Source organism: Geotrypetes seraphini, chromosome 6 (assembly GCF_902459505.1).
Source record: "Geotrypetes seraphini chromosome 6, aGeoSer1.1, whole genome shotgun sequence".
Classification (NCBI taxonomy): domain Eukaryota; kingdom Metazoa; phylum Chordata; class Amphibia; order Gymnophiona; family Dermophiidae; genus Geotrypetes; species Geotrypetes seraphini.
In genome coordinates this window covers 55,314,078-55,340,962 of record NC_047089.1, presented here as the reverse complement: position 1 = coordinate 55,340,962, position 26,885 = coordinate 55,314,078, and the positions used below count along the sequence as shown (strand labels likewise).

Genomic DNA, 26,885 nt, shown 5'->3' with positions numbered 1-26,885 from the left:
ATTTTACTGAAAACTTCACTTTTTCCCTGTTTTTAGGGAAAAAGTTAAGTTTACAGTAAAATGTGGAGGGTTACAACCCCCCAAACCCCCCACAACGCCGGCGCAATCTCTATTAAGTAAACTGGGGGGGGCACCCCAACAAAACCCCCCGTCGGCGCCCCTAAAAACTGTAATTTTCTTCAGCGCACGCCTCCGTCTTGTGCTCAGTTGTCGGCGCGCGCCTTTGTCTTTCGCCGAGTTGTCTATGAATCATTGTATAAAGAACTCCCTGACACATTGTCGCTATATGACTTGTGCTGATTTATTAAATCCATTTCCATCCATTTGTGCTTACCGTGTACAGTGCTGCATATATTCTCAATAGTATATAAAAACTGTGCTAAAAGTTACTTTCACAGTTAGACAAAAGCTGGAACGGATAACATTTATACAATAGACAATTTGAGTAGCTGTGATTGCTGTGTTGTGTGAAAACGCTTGCATTTGAAGCACAGCTGTCTCTCTTATGGCCCATCTTCTCTTACTGCCTAGCACCATATTGAGTTCACAATCTTTTTTTTGTAAAACAACACAGGTCTGTGCCAAAGAAATGACTGTTCTGTCTCAAATTGCACACTGTGCCCTCATTGCAGAATTAGGCTCTAGGAGATGTGCTGGCATGGAGATAATGCTGGTTTTAAACAATTCATGACAGGAACAACTTTAAAAGCATGTACCAGCTGAATGGCTCCAATATTTGTTTAAATAGATACATTTGAAAGCACTCCACATTGTGAATGTCCTTCTGTGAACAAAGTCTTCACATCTGTTTTGTCATTAAAATATACAGTTCTCACAAAAGAAAGAGAGAGAGAGTCACGATTTAAATGCGTATATTCCCTGCAGCATGCATCTGTTTTATTAGGTCTCGTGTTCCGGAATGAGACAGATAGCAGAAAAATTGCCATTTTCGGAGATGCTAAATTTCTCCATTTTTCTTTCATGACAAAAAGAAAATGTTTAATTTAAATAGTGGAGACTTTAAAACCTCTGTATTCCAAATTCACTAATACACTGACATATATCATTATTCTGTGACTGCATTAAAAAAACAAACAAAACCCAACCAAACAAACATTTGAAAGCTTATCTTGGGGCCCTGTTCTGAAGTCTGGGCTTGAAATGTTCTAACATGGGACTTCCCCATGCACTTAGATCAGATTTAAGGGCCGTTTTACAAAGCCATGCAAAAAAGCGGCCTGCACTATTTTTAGCATGTAGGTTACCCACAATGCTGAGGCCATTTTATAACACAGCTTTAAAATGGACGTAATTTGGCTTTTCCTATTAACGGCCAAGCACTGATTTCAAATTTAATGCATGGCCATTAGCACATGAGCCCATACTGTCACCTATATCGCAGGCGGCAAAGGCTGCAGTGCTAATCTTATGCTAATCAGTCAGTGCATACCAATGCCCACTTGCTAACCAATTAGCACGCCTATTCCCCATCCCCAAACATGCCCCTCCTACACCCAAAAATGTATTTTTTAGTGCGCGGGAGATGCATGCCAAGCCCACAGTTAGCACTCAGCTCCTGAACGCAGCCCGCTGGCATCATTTGTAAGCAATGATGCCAGCGGGCTGCGGGCTTACCCTGGCATAGTAAAAGGGCCCCTTAATGCAGGACTTTTTATTTGCAGGTTGTGCATCAATGTTGCCATTAGCACATGAGATCTGCAAAAACATATATGTGGGAGAATTTATCATCTCCTGTTTAGGCGGTACTACATGCTCCCATGTTAAGTCTGTGTTATCCAATTAGTCTGTGCAAATCAAAATACACTAGGCAGTGACACAGGAATGCCCATTCTCCACCCATGATATGCCTTTTCTATAAAAATATTTTAAAAATATAGTTAATGCATGCTTAGCGCACTAAGGGATCCTTTTACTATGCGTGCTAACGGATTTAGCACACATTAAATGCTACACAGCCCACTGTATTCCTATGGGATGCATGGTACTTAACGCACACTAATTTATTAACGCATGCTAAATCTATTAGTGCACCTTAGTAAAAAAAAAAAAAAAATTCTTAAAACTGGCAAAATACCTCAACATGTCTTAATATGTTTTGCAGTAGCCTGTTTTCCTACACTAATGATGTGATAAGGGCTTTACTAAAAGGGCCCCTTTGTGACGTTACCTTTCAGTACACCATTTTTACCAGTTAACAAAATGACATTGAATGCTCTCAAATGTAGAATACCTCCTTAGTTCTACTAATAAAGCAATATGATTGTCTTCTATATGAATAAAAAAAAAATTTATGTCTAATAACTATTAATCTTAAAAAAAAGCAGTCTGTTTCAATATTTTATATTTTTAAAAGGATTTAAGGTGAGACAAATCTGAAAGCTAGCTAGACACATTCGCAAAGACTTATGCTGATTTCTGGGAGGAAGAAAGAGTGCGACTGCTAACAGGCGAAGACGAGGCGCTAAGCTCCATGCTGGGAGATGAAATATATCAACAGCACAGAAGGAGCTGAGGGTGATTTAACAGAAATAAAAGAGAAATAAGAGGTAACCTCCTTCATCATTAATAGCAATCGAAGGCAAAAGTTTCATGCAACACTCCCAAACACCTAGATGAAACAGTCCTCCGATGCAAATGTATTCTCTTTCATTTCTCTTCATGAAGAAAGGTTTGAGAGAGTTGACCTTTGGGAAGAAATGCTACACACTTCTAAATTAGTAAAAGAGCTTCCTGCATCGCTAGTGTACTCTGGGTAGGTGGAACTAGAGGAGATGATATTTTTCAGCCTCTGCAGAGCGATGATTAATAGCAAAAGGAGAAAAGCCAAGAGGCTCAAAAATATAGACACATAGACATAGACATTGGATAAGCGGCTTGAGGAGGTGGAGGAAGAGGAAGAATCCACTGATGTTGATAGAGACGTCGGAAACAGCTCCAGAAAAGTTCCATTTCCAAGGCTGCCTAGTACTGCAGATGAAGAGTCAGGTTCTGACATTTTTGCATGTATTAAATGGAGAACAAACCCCCAAAGGTATTTTTTCAGTAGGAAAAAGTACAGCTTTAGATGTCTGAGAGATGTTCTTTCTGCTTCTTTTGCAGCAATGACTTCTTGGGTATTGACTGGTGGGCTAATAGCAAATTATCTTGGATATTCCAAACGGTTGAAATAAGACTTCCTTGAGCCCTGCAGTACAAACACAAAGCATAAGGTAAGCTTACTTCAGTTTCAAGCAAACAATTAAAGAATACTTTTCCATGGTATGTAAGTGACTTTACCTGGCTCCAAACTGAAATTCTTATAGACATATCAATATTTTAAATACAGTAAGAGGCTTGTTTAGGTAAGAGGTTTGTTTAGGTAAATTTGGTGCCCTTTTACTAAGGTGTGCCAGTGAATGGGTTTAGCACACCTTAATATTGGACTTTCTCATGTTCTAGTACACCTGTAAATTGGGCCTTTTTCTATTTTTTCAATTTCTGGCTGTGTCAAGGAACTCAGAAAATAAAAAGAACTATATTTTGGAACTCATTTTCAAAAAAGATAGATGTCCAAAAGACAGCAGAAACCAGCACTTGGACGTCTTACTAGTCAAAACGTCCAAGTGGGCATTCTCAAAACAGACTTTCTAGACATCTTTCTCGTTGTTTTGTCTCCAGTGCATCCAAATCTTAAGGGGGCATGTTAGAGGCGTGTTTTGGGTGGGCTTAGGATGCTTGTCAGGCATAATCAAATCTTTAACAAAAGGTCCTGGGCATCTTTTAAATGTTTGGAGCTAAACCTGTTTTAAAAGTGCTAAAAAGGTTCCCAAACTCACCAGATGACCATTGTAGGGATTAAGGCATGACCCTCTCCCCATTACGACCATGTGACACCCTACTATCGGCAGCTGCACTGGCTACCAACGGAAGCCCGAGTAAGGTTTAAATTTGCCTGCCTCAGCTTCAAAGTACTACCGGTATACGGCCTGACCCCCAGGTACATAACGGACCTTTTCACATTTTCTAATAACAAACTCAAGAGAAACACACACCCAAAACTCATTTCCCCTCCACTTAGAGGCTGCAAAATGAAAAAAACACCACGAACACCTTCTCTCTCACCAAGCAGTCCTATGGGGCAAAGACCTAGACCAACTACTTGCGCCCACTACATACGGGGAATTCAGGAAACGCCTAAAAACATACCTGTTCCAGAAATACCTAAACAATTGGCCCGCTCTCTCTCTCCCTCCCCCCTCCCTATTTCACCTGAACTTACAGCACTGTTATAAATATAATCTGTTATCTTCATCTTATCATAACTTTACGTTGCTATTTATCCCCAACAGGTCCTGTCGGACATTACCTACTAAAATGTACATATTACATTTTCGCTCAGCAAATTGTATTTCTATACTATTGCCTCCTGAGGTCTCTGATCTCTGTATTTCCTCTGAATATCTACTTATTGTATTTCGCTGAATGTCCAGCACTCTTGATTGTAAACCGCCTAGAAGTCGCAAGATTGTGGCAGTATAGAAGAATAAAGTTATTATTATTATTACTCCACCAGTGGTCTCTGACCCCCTCCTATCACCCAAAGATGTTTAACCTCCCCCCCAGTATATTCTAGCCTGTATCATGAGGGGTTGCTGAAAAGTTCTCAGCCCAAGCAGCTTCTGATGTTAACACAGACATTTAAGTCCAGAGAGCAGAGGTTACTGCAGTGAATTTCACATTAAAAGTTCCAAGTACAAATGTCACCATACCTACATTTAGATGACACTTACAGGCATAAGGGCTATTGTTGTGTACAGGTGGGTACAGTAAGTTTTGGGTGGGTTTTGGAGGGTTCACCATACAATAGAAGCAAGTTAAAGTGACATCTGTACCTGGGTCTTTTAATATGACATTCTCTGCAATAATATTTCTACTATGCTAAGAATGCCAGCTGCTTGAACGTCATAAAAACTTGCTTTTGTGCGTTTTTCATGTGGGCATCTTTATATTTGAGAATGACCAAAAAAGATAGACATACTAAGGACCAAAACGTCTACAAAGGTCATTCTAAAATAAATAAATAAATAAAAGATAGATGTCTTGCTGTTTTGAGAATGGACGTTTTCCCTATTGAATTACTGGACATCTTTCCCAATACATCCAAATTCAGACTTAGACGTCCTATCAAAAATGCCCCTCCACATATAAATAACCCCGCCCTTTATGAACGCTTAGCACAGATTTTAGCACTGGCAGCGGTGGTAACTGCTCTGACGCTCATAGAATTCCTATGAGCGTCGGAGCAGTTACCTCCGCTGCCGTTGCTAAAACCCGTGCTACGTGTTCGTAAAAGGAGGGGTGAGTAAATTACAAAAGAAAAAATATAGTAAAGACACCTAAGATAAGCTTACTGCAACACGTCAATATAAAACTGTGGAGAAAAAAGAGACCTCTGAAACAAGTATGCCCACGCAGCTCAGCACAACTGTGTCATGCAAATTGAGCTAGTCACAATCATTGGTCTCTAAAAAAAAAAAAACCTCCATAAAGCATAAATGTTCAAAACATCAGTCTTCATATTGTCATGCAGTGCTATCCTCTTACGTAAAATAATGAGTGGAATTGTCCTAATAAGACTGATGGACACAAATAATTATAAAAAATGTCCTTTTATTCATCCAGTGTTCAAATGACTTTATTCATCCAATAGCTCAATAACTCAACATGTACATGTTTCGGCCATACAGGCCTGCTTCAGGAGTCTCTTGAGAATCTACTAAAAATATAACGGAAGATGTCTTGAATGCATAGGCTCGCAGTCCAATGCTATGGTGCCGTGATTAAATGTTCTACCATGGTCTACAGAGCCAAAAATTGAAGTAAAACCCAGATGTCTCAGTCTGTCCTCCAACTGGATATCTCAATCCGTCCTCCTTTTTCTGGAGCCATATAGTAACCCTAACCTGGACCATACCCATGGGGGTGGGGAGAGGGGACTCACAGAGCTGGAATTAATCTGGAACAGAGGAAAGGTAGAACAATAAAGGAGGGAAATTACACAGAGATTGCATCATAAAATCTCTTCAGGTAATTTCTGGCATAACCTTTGTACCCATAGCAATTCTATAACAAGGCAGCTGGTAGAAGAAATATAGGCACTTACTTTCCTTTATAGAATACTAGACTAGTTCAGTATAGAGGCAGCTAACAGGCATGAGTACTTAGCTCAGTCATAGTTTGAGTCCCACCCATGCTGTGCCCCTGTGTACACCCCCTTGAAAATATGCACTATGAAAATTAAGCAAGTATTTGCAGAATAACACAAGTGGAAATTTGGTATTTGAATATGTGCACACAAATACATGTTAATGCCCCTGTATAAATTGTTGATAAAGCCCCACATGAAGTAACTGTGTTCAATTTTGGAGGCTGTATGCTGATAAGGACATACAAAAAAAAGACTAGAAGTGGTTTAGAGAAAAATGATGAAAATGTAATGGGGTTTACGCCAAAAGTCAAATAAGAACTTGAAGAATTGAATATATATACCCTAGAGTCCAACTGAAACCAGGATCTTCGGTTGCTGCCAAAATCATATCTGTAACCAAAATTTGCTGCTTGGTTGCAGTAGAAACTGAAGCTGAAAACAAAACCATCCCCCTGATCTGGACTGGGACCCAGCAGCAGCTCCTGCCTCCTGAGCCCCAACCCCTGGCAGCAACATTCTCCCCCGAGCCCCTCCTTCCATGGCAGATCCTTCTGGGCCTACCTTTTTGTTGGTGGTAGTAAGCACAGAAGTGTCCCCACTCACTCCTGCTACTGCACATCCCTAACCAAGAAAATGGATTCTAAGACCACCATAGGAATTTGCAGGGCAAAATCACATGTTCTTGCCCAGGCCGGTTCCATTCTCATGTTGCCTGCTGAAACTGCCACAGGAAGTGCTGGAAACTATTTTTTTTCATTCGCAGGAGCAGAAGCTCTGCAATGCTCATTTAATATTCCCTTGAATAAGTTGGGCAGATAATTATTTCAATTCCTAAATCTGTAAAGAAAACACATTTGAAACACAAGCGGAATGCATTTTAGACAAATCTAAAAGAATGCTACTGTAAATAGGGGGCTGTGCTGCCTAAGCCTGATATGGAGCTTTTTAACCCAACCAACAATTTTGAGGGCTTTTGTTGAACTGGTGCTTTAAAGTGATCAGATGAACTGAATCTGAAACAATTTTTTAAGAAAAAAGTTTTCAAACAGTATAAGAAATGTCAACTGCATTTTCAGCTCCCCAAAATGTATTTTAATGCAATATGGCTTATTTAATGTGAGATAATGTCAAAAGCTAATTATAAGAAGTCATGGATTCTGTACTCCATCTCTTTGACAATTTATTCAGTGTTGAGTCTTAAGCTTCAAATCAAACCTGAAAGCAAAGATCTGACAAAATGTGTTTATTATAGTCACCACCAAATGGGATTTCTAAAATAATATTACCAACATTTAGTAAAAATTATCTTGAGTTTTTCATTGTTTTAGTGATGTGGTAAAGGGGCTTCTGGGAAAGACTATGGGCTCCTTTTACTAAGGTGCGCTAGCGTTTTTAGCGCACGCACGCAATTACCGCATGGTACGCTTCTAGAATAACGCCAGCTCAATGCTGGCATTAAGGTCTAGCGCGCGGGGCAATTTAGCGCGTGCTATTCTGCGCGTTAAGTCCCTAACGCACCTTAGTAAAAGGAGCCCTATGGCCCGGATTCTCCATACGGCACCAACATCGGCTGCGGCTGATCGCATGCCAATCACAAAATGGCACCGATTAGAGAATTATGCCTCCTAGAAATATAGGTGCCGGAAATGTAGGCCAGAGTTTTCCAGGTCTGCATTTCTGGCGCCTATTTTTGTCATGAATCACGCCTACATAGGCACTTTATGATGCCTAACACCACTCCCAGCATTAGCCATGCCCATAGTGACGTTAGGGGCTGGTAGGTGCCTTCAGAGGCGTGATGCTGGTGCGTTTTCTTTAGGAGCCGGTAGGTACTTTAAATTTACAGTGATTTGCCATATCAAATGGCATTTGCTAATTAACCCCCCCTTTTATAAAGGTGCGGCAGCCGCTAGCACGGCTTTGTAAAAGGGGGATAACTTTGATAAACTTAGAGAATTTCCCTCTTTCTGAATTATTTTATGAAACCAAAAAGTGTTTCATTGAGTGAAGCAGAGCTGGTAGGAGCTTCATCATAAAGGTTGATCTGGTTGATTCTGTATTTTTCTGTTTCTAGGGTTCCTCAATGTGCTGCCAAGTTATATTTCAATATAAATGGCACTAGTCTTCAAATCCAGATGTTGCTATAAACTTTCTCAATAAGTACTGGATTTGTACAATATCAATACATAGTTTTCAAAAAGATGCCTCAGCCCCACCTCTCCACCACTGTAATAGTTTTATACTGTGGGAAGTTTACTGTGGCACTTCATCATTGGCTGTCTGTTTGATTTACTTTTATGTTCATTTAGTTTTTCATTTTATGTTATAATTGCATATGTTGTCTTCGTGAATAAATAGTTTTTTAATAAATAGTTTTTGAATAATTTTACATTTTATGTTGTTAATAAATATATACGTCTGAATAGCTGTTCAATACTTATCTCAGCTGAACCCGGGAGTCAGACCCAGATCTTTGCTTACAATTTAGTTGGAGTCGGATGACAGCGGCAGCCTTGGGAGACCCTTGATAAAGCACTTTTTGTGCGAAACATGTCGGGTCTGACTCCCGGGTTCAGCTGAGATAAGTATTGAACAGCTATTCAGACGTATATATTTATTAACAACATAAAATGTAAAATTATTCAAAAACTATTTATTAAAAAACTATTTATTCACGAAGACAACATATGCAATTATAACATAAAATGAAAAACTAAATGAACATAAAAGTAAATCAAACAGACAGCCAATGATGAAGTGCCACAGTAAACTTCCCACAGTATAAAACTATTACAGTGGTGGAGAGGTGGGGCTGAGGCGTCTTTTTGAAAACTATGTATTGATATTGTACAAATCCAGTACTTATTGAGAAAGCCAAGTTATATTTCAGCACCATTTTATTGAAAAGGCTTGCTAATTAATGGATATTTGACCCCTTTAATTCATTTGCTAATGTTCTGCTGCATTCTCCCACAAAAAAATAAAAATAAATAAGATAGGCTTCTGAGATATCAATATGGCCTTCGACAAAACATGAATTCATGGAAGATGATCGTCTCCAGGACTGCATTACAATTTAAGATGAGCACAATTATTTGAATTTTTCTTATTTGAAGAATTCAAGAAAGTTGAAAGAGGTTACAAAATGTTTTCTGTCAAAAATTTGGGCTGATTTTACTTTACTTTCCAATTCTTATAGCTCGCATATACCTATTCAACTCAAAGTGGGTCACCTGAAAAATAGCTGGAAATAGCCCAGGAGATATAGCTTGATTTATAAAGAATTAAAGGCTTCTTTTATCAAACTATGGTAGAGCTTTTTTACCATGGGATGGCAAGGTAAATGCTCCGATGCTCATAGGAATTGAATGAGCGTAGAAGCATTTACCTCGCCGGCCCATGGCAAAAAGCTCTACCGTGGTTTGATAAAAGGGGCCCTAAATGAATTGATAGCTAACCATCAATCCATTTTCTCTAAACAAAAATGTTTTAATTGCTCTTCTTAATGACAATCTGTTAAATATCAAATTTCAATAAGAAGGAAATTCCAGATTTAAATCATTCAATACATGAACGAGGAATTTGCATGTTTATGAGACTTACATCCCTTTGACTATTGGAAGACTTAGGGCTCCTTTTACAAAGCCGGGCTAGCGGTTTTATCGCACGCACCGGATTAGTGCATGCTATAGTGCGTGCTAGCCGGAAATCTACCGCCTGCTCAAAAGGAGGCTGTAGCGACTAGCACGTGCGGCAGTTTAGTGTTAAGGCCCTAGCGCGGCTTTGTAAAAAGAGCCCTTAACCTCACCTGGTTCCTAAGATAATAGTGAGAGTTATCGTGAGATGTTAAAAAGAACTCACTAATTAAGCTGGGGCTGTACCATATAATATTTTGGAAGCAAATCATACAGATCTCAAATTTTATGAGCCTCAATTGGAAGACAGTGCAATCGTACAAAGAAAGATTTTGATGATGGTGGTGCTTACGAGGGGCCGCTGAAAAGTTCTCAGTTCAACCAAGAAGAGAATGACGTGGAGCCAAGAAACATACAAGCTATTCCACACTTTTCTTGACACTTTTCATTTCATTTCATATCATTGACATGAAAAGTGTCAAGAAAAGTGTGGAATAACTTGTACGTTTCATGGCTACATGTTATTCTATTCTTGACTGGGCTGAGAACTTTTCAGCAGCCCCTTATTTGTACCTCCCTTCGCTTGACCAACATAATAAGAAATATCATTTTGTGGAGAGATGGCCGTATTATGCTTATCATCAAAAAGTCGCTGCGCTTTTTAAAACACTATTTATTAAATATCTCAAAAGCAAATTACATCACTTTTCCACATAATCACCCTGTTTATGCCTGACTGACTAATCGCCTGATGTTCTATGACACGCCCCTTACCACTTCTCCCATCCCATTTCCTGCGAAAATATGAAAGTGCAGAAACTTTTTGAAGAACCCTTGTACATTTATTTCCTGTCCATAAATGGATATTTAAAGTGCTAATTTTGGTCTTTATACAAGAGGTGCAATTTTTACTTTTTCCCTAGGCACCCTATTGGATTTCTGCAGCTATCTTTTTCTTTATTGGGAACATCTATACCGTTACTAATGAGGAGTCAATTTAGAGTAGTTTACAAAGACATTTGTAATGGATTTTAAAATGCAGATTCATGTGACAAAGACATCAATGAAACTATGATGTCCTGGTTTGAAGGTCAAACAGAAGAATTCTGTTCAAAGGAGTTAAAGTCATTGTTGTTTTATTTTTCAATATATTGTGTCCTGATAGCTCCATACACTTCATCCACTTTTTCTGCAATGACTTTAACCCCTTTGAATAGAATTCTTCTGTTTGACCTTCAAACCAGGACATCATAGTTTCATTGATGTCTTCGTCACTTGAAAACCGCTGTCTACAGAGAGATTTCTTCAAAACTCAGAACAGGAAATAATCTGAAGTCAGGAAATAATCTGAGAACAAGAACTAATCTGAGGTCAGGACTGCAGGGTGTATGGATCAGCTGCTGAAACCCACATTCTCAGATGATAGCCTGTGATTGTCGTGACATTTGCACCAGCGCATTGTTAGAAAAAAGCATCACGCCTGCAGTGAGTTTTCCTAATCTTTTCTCCTTGATTGACTCCCGCAAAGTGATCACTGTGTTGGTGTAACTCTCCTCGGTTATGGTTGTTTTGTGTGGAATGAACTCCAGAAGCAAAAGTCCTTCATCATCTCAGAAGACAGTTGCCATGATTTTGTTTGCAGATTTTTCTGTCTTGAACTATTTTTGGGGTGGCGGATGACTTGTGCTTCCACTGCATTGACTCCATTTTGGACTCAGGATCTCTGTGATAGACCCAAGTCTCATCTCATTCACCCAATGAAAAAAAATCACTTGATCTTCACGGAGCATCTCCAAGTTCTCCTGACAGCACTGGAGCCTCATGGCATTCTTGGAATCCTCGTTACATTCTTGGAATCCATCTTGCACTAACCTTAGCTATGCCCAACTTTTCATGAATCATTTTCCAAACAGTACCTGCCGAAATGCCCATTTCTTCAGCTATTCAGGAAATCTTCATTCGTCTATCTGACAAAATTAATATTTTTTTTTTCAAGATGGCGCCAGGTTAGGTTGCTGTTATAGTACCTCCCGCCGTTTTCTTTTGTTTATGTTTTCTATTTCTTTTATTTTATTTTTTTTAAATTTAGCATCATTATCTTTGTTTACTTTCTTGTAATATTTTTTCCTAGTTTCTTTTTCATTTCTTATTGATATTATTATATGATTCTGGAGCCTGTTGTCTTTCTTGGCGGTTTGGCTCACGTCCAGCGGTCTTGGTGGCTTTCTCCAGTGAGCAGGATCAGAGGTCAGTATTGGGGCGCTCACAGTTGATCCATGGTCATCCAGGATGCACGGCATAGCAGGCCAAAGATAGCAGAAGAAAGGGGAGAAGACATACCAGTTGTCGGTGATCCCAGCAATGTGGACTCCACCAGAAGGGAAGCAGCGCCCAACCATCATCACCCTTTGAGCACTGCAGTCAAATGCGCGGTAGCCGCCAGCATGGAGGAGAGCTGGGGAGAGGCCATGGCTTCGTCATTGCCAAAGGGGGACGGGTTGATGGTGCAGCTGGAGTCGGCATCCTCCGGAAGGATATTCGAGGCATTTTCGGTCCGGGTCGCACCGTGGAGAAGCCCGATTGGTCTGCAGACATGGAAGTCTCCCCTGGGAGTGACACCTCGAGTTGTTGGAGATGGCCTGCGGCAGATGTGCTGAGGATGATGATGGCAGTTCCCTGGCCGTTGCACAGAAGAGGATGGTGATGGTTAACCAGTTGATATTGACATGCAGCCAATGGGATAGCCATTTTGGGGATGGCTGACTGCTGGATTTTTTGTTTCTCTCCCTTCTTGAGGCACCCAGTATGCTGGCAAAGATCGGCTGTCACCTGCAGAAATTTGGCAGCCTAAGCAGTGAAGTCATTTCAAGCTGGACTTCAGTCTAGACTGTTTTTGATTTTATTTCTCACTTTCTTTCCATTTTATGAATTATTTTTAATTTCATTCATTGTTTTGCCCCTTGTTTTGTTTTTATTTTATTATTTAAATTTCCCCAGAATTCTATTGTTTAACGGTCCCTCCCTTCTGCATCTAATCCTATCTCTCCTCTTTTCAACCTTCCAAAGTCCTTTTGATCAATGTAGTCTTGTTAGAATGTTTATATTCTTATTTTTTCCTCTATCTCTATTTTACCTCTTTTATTCTACTAAATGTTTTTTCCCAGGTACTTTAGTTAGATTATGAGCCTTCGGGACAGTAAGGGAATTTCTAAGTACCTATCTTACTTATAATTTTATTGCACCCTAATGTGTATTTTCTGTAAACCGCTTAGAACCTAACGGATTAACGATATATAAGAAATAAATTACATTACATTACATTAAATTCTCAACTTTCTTGCACATTTCTATGGAAGTTGCTTCCACAGGCTGTCCAGTGTGAGGGTCACTTAAACTGCTTGCTCCAAAATTTTACTTTGTAGGATCATAGGACAGACTCACCATAAACTGCAGTCATGCATTTATGGATCTCCTTTGGCTTTTTCCTTTCATTTGTGAGAAATTTTTTAAAATCACTGAACAGTGCTCCAAATGTAACAGTTTCTTACTTGAGGACTTTCCTGACATCCTTGTAGATTTGTACTGAGTCACAACTGCGCATGAGTAACCTTGAGACATGTCACAACAAAGGTGGTGATTCCAGCAGCGCTTTTATCAGTCTCCACACGCTGCTTCGGGCCCTTCTGCCCTGATTTACTCTGGCACGTCCCTGATGACATCATAAGAGACGCGGCAGAGCAAATCAGGGCAGTAGAAGGGCCCGAAGCAGCGTGTGGAGACTGATGTACACGCTGCTGGAATCGCCATTCGGGCCCGCGGGAAGAGAAGGGGGTGGGCGACAAAGGCGAAACGGAGATCGGCGGCGGCGACAGGAGAAACGGAGAACGTCGTCTGGCTGCGGTCCGGCTTGTGGAGGCGATCGGGTGGTGACGTATTCGCGCGCATGCGCACTCCTTCGGCCACAGACCTACAGCGCACGGAACACGCAAATAGGACTGCGCATGCGCGAGTTAGCCTTTTATTATATAGGATAAGAATAACAAGTGACTTCAAGTGAGATAATCCACAGTGCAATAAAATAGAGACAAATCTGAAAGAAAAGGTTCTCTTGTAATCTACTGCTGAAATGTAGATAGTGGATTGAGTGGGGTAAATGTTTAGCTGGTGGCAGTGAACATTTCATAGGTGCCACCGGTGTTATTCAATGGGGGCATTGGCATTAAATATCTAATCTAATTTAATCCACAATTTATTAATCACACTAGATCAAAAAGGTTCAAGGTAATTAACATTCATAGAGGCTGGAAAATCTATGGGAAAATACAAAAACAATCAATAATTAAAATATCATCATAAAATGAATATTACAAAAAGTCATATAAAAATGTTTTTGAATTTTTATGAAACCTTAAGTAATTGATATCAGTCCTAATGTAAACAGGTAGATTATTCCAAATTGTAATGGCAGTATAACCAAAAATGTTGAGCTGTCGTTTATACCATACTCCTCTATTCTGTGGAAAATGTAGTAATAAAGTACCACATAATCAGGTGGAAGGATAATGCAAATGAGAGAAAAGCAAAATCAGATTATCTGAAGAGTCTGTGTGTAATATACAATGAACTATGCAAGTTGATTTAAACTTTATTCATCTCTCAACTGATAACCAATGAAGATTTTTATACACTAATGCAACATTTTCATCTTTTTACACCAAACATTAATCTAACTGCAGTATTCTGGAATAACTGCAAGTTTTTGATCAGTTTTGATGTTAAGTTCAAATATAAATATAATCAAGTTGAGGTAACACTAACATCTGAACCAACAGTACAAGATGATGTTCAAAAAAGCACAACTTCACAAGCCTAAGTTTCCTCATAATATATAAAATCTTCCTCCATAAATTAGAAATTTGATCTTCAAATGTAAGAGAAGAGTCTAAAAGAATACCCAAAACTTTAGACATTTTATCTACTTGCAGATAATAGAGTAAGAAATGGAACAGAAGATAGTGAATTATGAAACCAAAGAACCTTCGTCTTTCTTACATTCAATTTCAACTTATTAGTAGAAGTCTAAGCTCCAATTCTATTCATGCATTCAGTGATCTTAGCTGAAATAATAATAATAATTTTATTTCTTATATACCGCCAAAGCCATAGTAGTTCTAGGCGGTTTACAACGAAGAAGGGCTAGACAATCAGCGAAAATGGTACAATGTTACAATCAGAGAAAATTAGGTGGCAGAGAAAAAATGGTACAACAGAGAGAAAAAAATGGTACAACAGAGAGAAAAAATGGTACAAACAGAAAGAAAGATGGGTACAGTTATGGCAATGAAATGGTACAGGGAAGAAGGTCAAGACAATCTGCGTAAAGGACAAAGAGAGATAGAAGGGGCCAGAGTGAGCATAGGGTCTTAGGGTATGAATCGGGTGAAAAGATTAGTTTTTAGTAGCTTCCTGAAGTTTAAGTAGGATGAAGTGCGTGAGATGATGTGGGCCAGCCAGTTATTGTGATGACCTGCTTGGAATGTCCTCCTTGAAATTAATTTTGAAAAAATTGTCAGCATAGGATAACATATAAACTTTGGCTGCCAAATGTACCTTTTGCAGAGTACTCATAAAGATATTAAAAAGCGTAGGAGAAATAGAAGAGTCTTGTGGCACTCCACAGAAAGAAGCCCAGCTCCTAGAAAAGGTTCCATCCTTTAGCACACCATAATTCCTGTTTACTAAAAAAAACAGTAAACCAATTAAGCACAGATCCACCTATACCCAGCTCACTCAATTTGTTGATCAGCAAAATATGATCAACTGAATCAAAAGCTGCACTAATATCAAATTGTGACAAAATAGATTGATAACCTTGACTCAAGCCTTGCTTAACTTTAGTTGTTAATGTTGGAAATAGCAGCTCTGTACTGTGTTTGGGTTGAAACCCAAACTGAGTATCATGTAAATAGTAAAAACATTCAATGAACCTTTAAAGCTGCTTATTCACTAATGCTTCCAAAAATTTGGCAACTGGTCTGAAGTTATCCAGTTTTATGTGGCTGGCTGTCTTACGCACTGTGGCCCAATATGGCTACTTAACCTAGGCATAATCACGTAAGTGCCTACTCTGTCAGTGGACCACCCAAAAAAGAGTTAGTTTTCACTTTAGTAGCCTCTGGTGATATTCCAGTGTCATGAATATCAGCAGATAGTCTCAAACAAGCAATTTAACTGGCCAGGAACTGTTTCTGGCTGGTTAAATTACTTTGAATAATGATCCCGATATCTATACAAGGGTAGCTGTTGCAGCTCTCCAGGTAGCTCTAGTACTGGCTGTTCTACTGGATATTCAGCGCCACTGTTCCCTCTAAGCTGAACACAAGTCTTTCATCTACAGTCCTGTCAGTGGGGGGTGCTGTTTCAGTAGCATATTTTCCAAGTGAGGGTCAGGTTCCCTAGAATCCGGCAGAACTTGCTTGTTCCTCACTATTGAAAATATGCTAGTGAAACAGCACCCCCCACTGACAAGACTGTAGATGGAAGACTCCTAGATATCGGGCTAATTATTCAAAGTGATTTAACCAGTTCACTATCTGGATTGTGAGCAGCGCTGATGCACAGTTCCCTCTAAGCCAGGGGTCTCAAAGTCCCTCCTTGAGGGCCGCAATCCAGTTGGGTTTTCAGGATTTCCCCAATGAATATGCATGAGATCTATGTGCATGCACTGCTTTCAATGCATATTCATTGGGGAAATCCTGAAAACTTGACTGGATTGCGGCCCTCAAGGAGGGACTTTGAGATCCCTGCTCTAAGCTGAGAGGGTGTTCTCCAACTACATTTCTGCCAGTAGGGGATGGTGCATCAATATTGTGGTTTTGATCTCCAGAAATGTAGCTGAAGGACACCCTCTCAGCTTAGAGGGAACTGTGCATCAGCGCTGCTCGCAATCCAGGTAGTGAACTGAATATTGCTGCTCTGCAGATAGCTGCGGTGCTGACTTCTCGATCTATGACTCATTTAAATGCCATGGCCAGCATTAAAAGCAAACCCTGTCCTTAGAGTTTAAATATTGACTGACTAATCTTCTAGAGAGCTCAGAGAATGGAATAGAAAGAGAAGTACGGCTTTGATGCCATCCATTCTTTGACTTATACATAAAATGGTCAACTTAGGAACAACTGAACAACCAGAACAAATGACACGAGAAATACAAAGATGTTATGAAACATTTCAAGATTCCAATTATCCAAGAGACTGGCACCTTCACTGTCGATGCCTCACACACCAAAAAAAGGTATCAATAAATACACAAATGCAATAAAACAGATAGTTGTGACTAAAAGTTTTTTTTAATCTAGTTTTATTCAAGGTTTTCAAATGACATTTCTAGGATTTTTGGGGTTGGCCTATTTGAGTCTGTCATATATTCACACCAATGCAGTAGTTTGCAATTATCCTGAGCTGAGTATTAGTGAAGCTGAAACAAGGTAGAGAAATTAATTCTAATAAGAAACTACAAGGCATACCTTTCTGCTATACATAAGGTTTAAAAAAGGGAGGAAAGACAGGAGTATGTCTAATTATCTAGACTCATATAGGCCCTCTTTTACCTAGCCTGGAAGAAGGACATCTGCCTGGGGTGAGTGGCCAGTGTTAAAAACCATGCTATGCTTTTGCAAAAGGGAGGTGAGGTGTAAATTTTCACCAGCATAAACAGCTTCTCTGGCCTGCTGCTCGCACCAGCCTAGTTCCCTTCTGAAATCATTTCCTGGTTGTGGGGTTAGGAAGTGACATCAGATGGAAAGCCAACGTGAGCAGCAAGCCAGATAAGCTGTTTATGCTGGTGAAGATTTACACCCCACCTTCCTTTTGCAAAAGCGTAGCATGGTTTTTAACACTGGCCGTGGCGGTAACAGCTCCAATGCTCATAGAATTCCTATGAGCCTCAGAGCTGTTACCACCACGGCTGGTGCTAAAAACCGTGCTCTGATTTTGTAAAAGAGGGGGGGGGGGTTAAAGAGCTTTGGGGGAAGGGAGGGCTTGAGTGTGGCATGGAGGTAGAGAGGTGCCCTTCCTTACTATGCTATTGAAAACCAAAAGAACTTCTTCACCCCGTGTTAAACCATTATTCACCACTAATATTTAAGCCCGTTACATTAACGGGTGCTAGAATAGATGTGTAGACTTTTAGCACAATGGGTCGCTGAGGCGTTTCTTTCTTTCTTACTTTATGTTTTTTATCTCTCTCCCTGCCCTCCTTTCTTTCTGTCTCTGTCCCCCTGTGTGTCTCTGTCTCTTCCTTGGCCCCCTGTCTTACTGTCTCTCTCCCTGGCTGTCTGTCAGTCTTTCTTTGTTTCTGTATCTTCTCCCTTCGCCAGTGTGGGGCAGTTGTAGGTGCGCATGCGCACTCCTTCCGGCCACGGACATACGGAACACGCAGGTAGGAGTGCGCATATGCCGCTTAGGGTTTTATTATCTAGTCATTAAGCCCGTTACATTAACGGGTGCTAGAATATATGTCTGTCTGTCTGTCTCCCTCTGACTCTCTCTCTCTCCCTGGCCCCCTTTCTCTGTCTGTCTTTCTGTCCCTCTCCCTGCCCCTGTGTCTTTCTTTCTGTCTCCCTCCCTCCTGCTGTCTGTCTGTCATTGTTCCCTATTTCCCTGTGCAGCAGCATTTCCATCCCATTTCCCTATGCAGCAGCAACAGCATTTCCCTCCTATCCCCCCCTTTCCTGTGCAGAAGCAGCAGCAGTATTTCCCCTCCAAGTCCCTGTATAGCAGTAGCAGCATTTTCCCCCACCCCCTTTCCCTTCTCTTACCGCGATCTGGCCTGCTCCGTTCGGCCCCTCCCCCTTCTTTTACTGCCGTTGTTCTGCTCGATCTGGCCTGCTCCTGATCCTCCCACCGCCGACAAACCTCCGGGCTCCAGCTGCGTAGGCAGCACTCTAAACACACTGCTTCGCGGCCTTCTACTGCCGATTTCCTCTCCCGCGTCTGTCTCCGATGATGTCATCAGAGACGCAGCAGATGAAATCGGCAGTAGAAGGGCGCGAAGCAGCGTGTTTATAGTACTGCCTATGCCGCTGGAGCCGGGAGGTTTTTGGAGGGTCAACGGGCAGAGCGTGGCTGCTCTCCACCACAGTTGCTACCACTGGAATGCAAACAGGGCCGCGAATGTGGGGCAGTTGTAGTCGTGCATGTGCACTTCTTTAGGCCACGGACATACGGAATATGCAAATGGAAGTGCGCATGTGCGGCTTAGGGTTTTATTATAGGGATTAGAGTGCATGAGGAACTACATGGAGAAACCCAAAATCTCACAGTAGCCACCAACAGAGCTGCATACACATCCTGAAGAGTAATTTTTTTTTCTGTTTTTTGAACATGTTAACCCTTTTGGTCAGCAGCTATCTTTGTTTTGGGGTAATTTGGTCTGGGACAGTAACTGCAGTATTATTCTAGTGCTTTCTAGCCAGGGTTTGTTTGTTTCCAATTACTTTAAATTCTTTACATTATTGCCTGCTTAAAGGCAACCTAATAATTTATTTTCTTGTTAAATATCATTACATACTACATTGTATAGTACAGTTAAAAAGAATATTGTCAAACACGGTCTGTCCTCTGATAAATTATAGGGTATAAGGGGGCTAATTACATGGCTCAAGGAACAAATATCACTTTTGATACAATCCATCTATACTTTAGCTGGCACAAGTCCCAGAGCCCTGATTTTAGGTCCTAGAGGGCTCAGCATAAGAGAAAAATCCAGAAGCCTGAAGGCATAAGGCATCCTGCTACAATATATGAATATATTCCCCCATTTTACAAAGGAACTCTATGACTATCAGAGCAGAACAGAACATTCAGCATGCCAGCTGGCACTAAAATCCTCTTGTGTGGTTTTGTAAAATTGCAGCAAAGTAATAATGCACATATGCATCTCAAATAGTTCCCAATAAATGGGTGTTCCAAGTCACAAATCGAAGAAAATAATAATAAAATAAGACATCCCTAAATAAAGCTGTAAAAGAAATTCTAGCAGATCTCGCCATATTTAGCCTAGTAGGTACAATGGGTTATATGGTCAGCAAGAAAGACTCTAATCTAATCTAATCTAATCCTTAGGTTTGTATACCACATCATCTCCACATTCGTAGAGCTTGGTGTGGTTTACATTAGAAGAAATAGGAACTACAACAGAGGGTTAGAGATAGAAGTGTGAAGAAAATTTAGAGGACTTGGGATGCTAAGATATAAGAGTATCCTTGATTCCTAAGTTGGAGGGAGATTTACATATTGGAGAAAAGCCAGGTTTTCAGATGTTTGCGGAAAACTTGGAGAGAACTCAAGTTCCGAAGAGGGGAGGTAAGGTTGTTCCAAAGCTCATTGATTTTGAAGAGAAGGGAGGTCCCTAGCTTTCCAGTGTGGGAAATGCCTTTTAGCGAGGGGAAGGATAGTTTTAATTTGTAGGAGGATCTGGTGGTATTAGGGTTTGAGGAATTCCAAGAAAGAGGGATAAAGGGGGGGGAGGATACCGTGTAGGATTTTGAAAGCTAAACAGGAGCATTTATAGTGTACCCTGGCGATAATCGGAAGCCAGTGGAGCTTGGCCAGGAGCGGGGAGACATAGTCAAATTTACTTTTAGCGAAGATGAGCTTGGCCGCGGTATTCTGAATCCATTGGAGTCTGTGGAGGTTTTTCTTAGTTAGGCTTAAGTAGATAGAGTTGCAATAGTCCAATCTGGAAAGGATGATGGATTGGACAAGGAGGGTAAAATGTTTTTGATGGAAGCAGGATCTAACTTTCCTCAGCAGACTTTGAAGAAAGGAACAAAGAAGGTAGTTGTATTTCAAAGAAAATATGGGGCTCATTTTCAAAACTGAAAAATGTCCCAAAGTGCTCCTTTTACTAAGCTGCATTAGGGCTTTAATGCGTGGAATAGCGCATACTACAATGCCGCACGCGCTAGACGCTAAAGTCAGCATTGTAGCGTGTAGCGTGGAGTTAGTGCGTGCTAACCTGCTGCATGCGCTAAAACTGCTAGCGCAGCTTAGTAAAAGGAGTCCTAAGTGTAAAACGTTGCTTAAACTGATCAGATGACCACTGGAGAGATAAAGGAATCATCCACCTTTAATCCCCTGCTGAACCCATATATAGGTGACACCCACAGGCATAAGGGCTATTGTACTGGTATACATCTGGGTACAGTACATTTTTTGCTATTCCTGAATCTCTATCTGGCAAAATTTCTATCAAATCCACTCCTATACAAATGGAGACAAAAATAAAATTATTAGGAGTCATTATCGATAAGGATCTCACATTCCATGATCAAATCAGCTCGGTTGTAAAAATCTGCTTCTTCAAACTTCGTCTTATTTGTTCATTAACTTCGATTCTAGGGACAGATGCAATCACAATTCTGGTTCACTCTCTAGTCATTTCCCACTTAGACTACTGCAACTCTCTTTATAACGGCCTCTCACAAAAATAAATTTGACGCCTACAATTAATACAAAATACAGCAATAAAACTCATTTACAAAATAGGCAAATATGATCATGTTACCCCGCTTTTGAAAGAGGCACATTGGTTACCTATCATACATCGTATCACCTATAAAATCATCTTGCTTTCCTTCAAAATAAAACTCTCACACCAGCCTTTATATCTTGATAAGGTTCTCATTCCTCAATGTTCCTCACGTACTCTGAGGTCAACAGATCAAAAACTCTTACGAATCCCTTCCGTAAAAGATTTCTATTACACCCGGAAAAATAAATTTTACAGTAGTCGCTCCAACGTTGTGGAATGCCCTGCCACAACAACTCCAAGACGAACAACATCTAGATAAATTCAAGATTAACCTGAAGACTTTCTTATTCCGTGACGCTTTCGCCTGTGCTTAGAGCTACCTTCTTTTTTTTTCTTTTTTTTTTTTTCTTCTTTTTCCCTCTCCTTCTCTTCTTTCTCCTTCACTCTTCCATTCCTCTTTTATTTAACCAACCGCTTTAAAAAAGCGACCCCACCCAATATGTTTTACCCCACTCCCACTTTCTCCTTCTCTTCTCAAAACATGTAACTTTTCCCCTCCGTTCCCTTTTACTCTCACTTTCATGTCTGTCCAGTTATGTTTTTGATGTCCACTCATCATCTTTAAATATTTATGACTTTTTTCTCTTTCTTATAATTTTATTGTTAACCGGCCAGATACCTGTTGATGGTCAGTATATTAAAAAGATAATAAACTTGAAACTTGAATAAACTTGACTTTTCATGCAATATAAATGATTATGATATGCTGTGAACCTGGGTCCTTTTATGGGAAGTTCACTGCAGTGCCCCTGGGTTGCCAACTAGTCTACTCAGACTGCTGGCTCCCAGACATCCTATTAGCATGTTTTTTTGTGTTTTTACCTTGTATTTTTTTTTTTTTAATTTGAAAATGGCCTTATAGAAAGATACATTGAGAACAAAAACATCTAACAAGGTGATTTTCAAGCCATTTTCTGGTTTGAGAATGGCCATGTGTGGCACCAAATTTTGGGATGTTTTATACAAAATGTCCAAAATTAGATTTCAATGCCATGTCGGAAATGCACCTCCACATCTAACATCTTCATTGTTATTCACACATTAGTTTAATAATTATGTGAATCAAATGTCAAGAATAGTAATAAAACATTGGAAGTTGGTATCTTAGCGGATGATTCCAAAATCTGCAATAGAGTAGACAACCTGGATGGTGTGAATAACATGAAGAAAGATCTAGCGAAGCTTGAAGAATGGTCTAATATTTGGCAGCTATAATTTAATGCTAAGAAATGCAAGATCATGCATTTGGGCTGCAAAAACCCTAAAGAATGGTACAGTTTAGGGGGCGAAGAACTTATGTGCACGACAGAAGAGCGGGACTTGGGTGTGATTGTATGTGATGATCTTAAGGTGGCCAACAGGTTGAAAAGGTGACAGCGAAAGCTAGAAGGATGCTAGGGTGCAAAGGATGGAGTCAGTTCAGGGGAAGGCTACCAAAATGGAGCATGGTCTTCATCATAAGGCATATAGGGACAGACTTAAAGATCTCAATATGTATACTTTGAAGGAAAGACAGAAGAGAGGAGATAGAATAGAGACATTTAAATATCTACATGGCATAAATGGGCATGAGTCTATTCTCTTTCATTTAAAAGGAAGCTCTGGAATGAGAGGGCGTAGGATGAAGTTAACAGGTGATAGACTCAGGAGTAATCTAAGGAAATGCATTTTTACAGAAATGGTGGTAGATGCTTGGAACAGTCCCCTGGAAGAAGTGGTGGAGACAGAGACTGTGTCTGAATTCAAGAAAGCGTGGGATAGGCAGGTGGGATCTTTTAGAGAGAGGAAGAGATAATAGTTACTACAGATTGGCAGACTGGATGGGCCATTTGGCCTTTATCTGCCATCATGTTTCTATGTCTATGTTTCTATGAACCAGCTTCCACTGAGGTGTTTTGGGTGCCTGATTGATTACCCAGGCTCACCCATAGCTACACCATTGCTAAAAAAGCATAATTTTCCTCCTCAGGAGCCTTGAAGTTACTGTCCCATCTCAAGTCTTGTTTTTGCATTTAATACATAGTCTATATATAGAAACATAGACTACGTTAGCATGTACAGTAGCTTATGTATTTTTGCCATGCACCCTAATACCCCAAATCTGTATCAGTCAGGAGTTAGATTTGGCATCAGTATGGAAACATTCATAGTGCTCTTGATAAGATTCAGTATGTAAATTTGACCTTATTTGACCTGGATCACCATTACCTGCTGCTGTCTCATCTGACCAACATGGGGTCTTTGGTATAATGACCTTGTTTTGTTTCTTTTCTGAGTTCAAGGTCATTCTTTATTCCATCTAAATCATGGTGCTGTCAAGTGGATGATCCTTAATAGGTTGAAGCTGAATCCCAATGAGACAATGGGTATGTAAATCACAGGCACCTCATTTAATTCTGTGATCTTTCCATCATTGCTAAGTTCCCCTATTATCCTTGTAGAATGTTAATTCTTGATTGCTATATTGATTCAGTGTCTTCTTTCAATAGGCAAATCTTTATTGTAGTAAGATCATGCTTTTACTATTTACACTCGCTGCATACCCTCCATCCTTACCTTGATACATGTTCTAATTATCAACCTTTTGGACTGCAGGCTTGTTCTCTATTGTGGACTAAAACAGTCTAATTTTAAAAGGTTAAAAAACAGGTTAATCTATTCTGCTCCTCATTGCAGGCACACTATAGTATACTGTAATTCCTTCAAAGTTCTGCCTATGCATAGGGCTTTCTTTACAGGTATTCTTCCATCTTGTAAATTTGACATGATATTGTTGTCACTTTCCCCCTGGCTTGTGCTCTTGCAATGATTTTGTATGTCATAATCCCTTCTGTGCCTCCTCCCTCTGGAACTCCTTGCAAGTTAAGAACTGAATCTTCTCATACTATATTTACCATATTTTCACGCATATAACGCGCGCGTTATACACGATTTTTACAAACCGTGCATAACCTTGCGCGTTATACGCGTGAGCGTGTTTTACAACATTTTTTTTACATAGTTCTCCCCCCCGACGTCCGATTCACCCCGCAGGACCGCTCGCACCCCCCCGACGTCCGATTCCCCCCCCCCCGCAGGACCGCTCGCACTCCCACCCCGAAGGACCACTCGCACCCCCACAGCCTCCCCACCCCCCCCATCATGGAGAAGCTCCTACCGTTCTCCTACTGCTTCCTCTGCTGGCGGTCCCGGGCCTTCTGTGAGCCCTGTTCTGAAATGCTTCCTCTTCCGGCAGTCCCGGCCCTTCTGTGAGCCCTGCGTCTGCGCTGCTTCCTCTTCCGGCGGTCCTGCAGAGAAAGGGCGGGACCGCCGGAAGAAGAAGCAGCGCAGACGCAGGGCTCACAGAAGGGCCGGGACCGCCGGAAGAGGAAGCATTTCAGAGCAGGGCTCACAGAAGGCCCGGGACCGCCCGCAGAGGAAGCAGCAGGAGAACGGTAGGAGCTTCTCCATGATGGGGGTGGGTGGGGAGGCTATGGGGGTGCGAGCGGTCCTTCGGGGTGGGTGTGCGAGCGGTCCTGCAGGGGGGGGTGAATCGTACATCAGGGGGGGGTGCGAGCGGTCCTGCAGGGTGAATCGGACATCAGGGGGACATCAGGCTTTCAGGGTGGGGACAGGACTTCAAGGGGGAGAGGAGAGTCGGGGCGGGCCAGAGGAGAGTCGGGGCGGCCAGAGGAGAGTCGGGGCGGGCGAAAGGAGAGTCGGGGTGGCCAGAGGAGAGTCGGGGCGGGCGAAAGGAGAGTCGGGCGGCGACGAGAGAATTGGGGCGGCATGCGCGGTATACGGGTGTGCGCGGTATATAAAAATTTCTTTACATAAATTACAGTTTCCCGCGCGCTATACCCGTGTGCGCGTTTTACACGGGTGCACGGTATATGAGTGAAAATATGGTAATCAAAAATTAAACACATTGAAACCAATATTCAGCCCGTGATGGGCTGCGTTTTTTTCAACGGTGACAGCTACGGGTAGAATTAGACCTAGACATTCAGTGCTGGGACATGTCTAGGCACCAGCACTGAATATCAGGGGTTAATTTAAGCGGGACTGGCCACCAGAGCCCATGAGGGTCCCAGCTGATATTCTGCCAAGGCCCGCATAAGAGAGTATGGTCTTGGCAGAAGGGATTCCCACTTGCTCCTGCCCATGCCGACTCCACTTCAAAATGGCTAAAAGATGCAGCAGCTGCTCCATAGAAATGATCTACAAAATTCTACAGGTTCAAGCCACTTACCCCCTCTTTTACTAATTCATGCGTGCAATTAGCACGCATGAATTCAATTAGTGCACAATAAACGCTAACGCGTCCATAGACTAACATGCACACATTAGCGTTTAGTGCGTGCTAAATCGATTAGCGCACCTTAGTAAAAGAGGGCCTTAAATTCAGTAGCTACTACCTTTTGGGACATAGATGTTTCAAGCCTATGCTTATATATATATATTTTTTTTTTAACCAATATTTTTATTGAAGTTATCTTAAGAGTATAAGAAATAAATAATCAGAACAGAACAAACAGAACAAAACAGTAAATTTGTGAATAATAAAATCATGGACAATAATCATGAGTTAAATAAAGCTATATTAAATCAGCTGAGCTGTGATGTAGACTTTAAAGCATAAGTTATATAAGAAAAAATATCGGGTTTATGTATTATAAAATTTGGATAAATAACGCTGGCTTTGACAAAGCTGCGGTAAATGTTCCTACCGCGGGCTGGCAAGGTAAATGCTCTAATTCTCATAGAATTCCTAAGAGTGCCGGAGCATTTACCTTGCCAGCTCTACCGCAGTTTTGTAAAAGGAGCCCTAAGATTCCAAAGAGGTTCACTTATGTGTTGTAGATGACTAGTATGGATAATGAAAACAGTAGGAGATAGTTTCATATTTCTGAAATAGAATTACTCTGTTCCATCAGGTATGAACTGAAAGATGAGAATTGTCTTTCCAGTTATAGATAATAAGTTTCAAAGCTACAGTTATTAGAAAGTCAAACAAAACTTGGTCCAATAAAGATAACTTAGAATGTAACTACAGTATATGGATTTCCATAATTTTAAGGTTAACAGGTTCTGAAAAATTAGAATTTTCTTTGTATTGTTTTCCAGTTATCATTCCAAAAAGGCTGGAGTAACTTGCATTCATATATTAGATAAATAAGGTTTATATTTGACTTATTACAGGACCAACATTGATCTGAAGAGGAGAAACCGCTTTCCCCTGTTTATACCATAAAAGTTGCAAATTTAGTGATCCGAAGAGTTATTCCAAGGTTTGACATGGGGAAAGGATGGCTTTAGATATGCCCCTGGAACAGTAAATCATGAATTTTGAACTATTTAAAAAAACATTGATATATACAGTTAATAAAAAAAAATCTGCTCCAAGCTATATATATATTTAAATATTGACACTGGAAATTTCATATAACTACTTCCTGTCTAATCC

At 40.7% G+C, this 26,885-nt stretch overlaps 1 protein-coding gene across 1 annotated transcript in view; it reads right to left on the bottom strand.

The window, feature by feature from the left end:
* Positions 1-287: 287 nt before the first annotated feature.
* Positions 288-26,885, bottom strand: part of SERTM1 (serine rich and transmembrane domain containing 1) — an 82,096-nt gene continuing 55,498 nt past the window's right edge. The window contains exon 3 of the mRNA XM_033947762.1: positions 288-3,205. Coding sequence (XP_033803653.1) covers positions 2,678-3,016 — 339 coding nt within the window. The 5' untranslated portion in view covers positions 3,017-3,205 and the 3' untranslated portion in view covers positions 288-2,677. The remainder of the gene's footprint in view (positions 3,206-26,885) is intronic.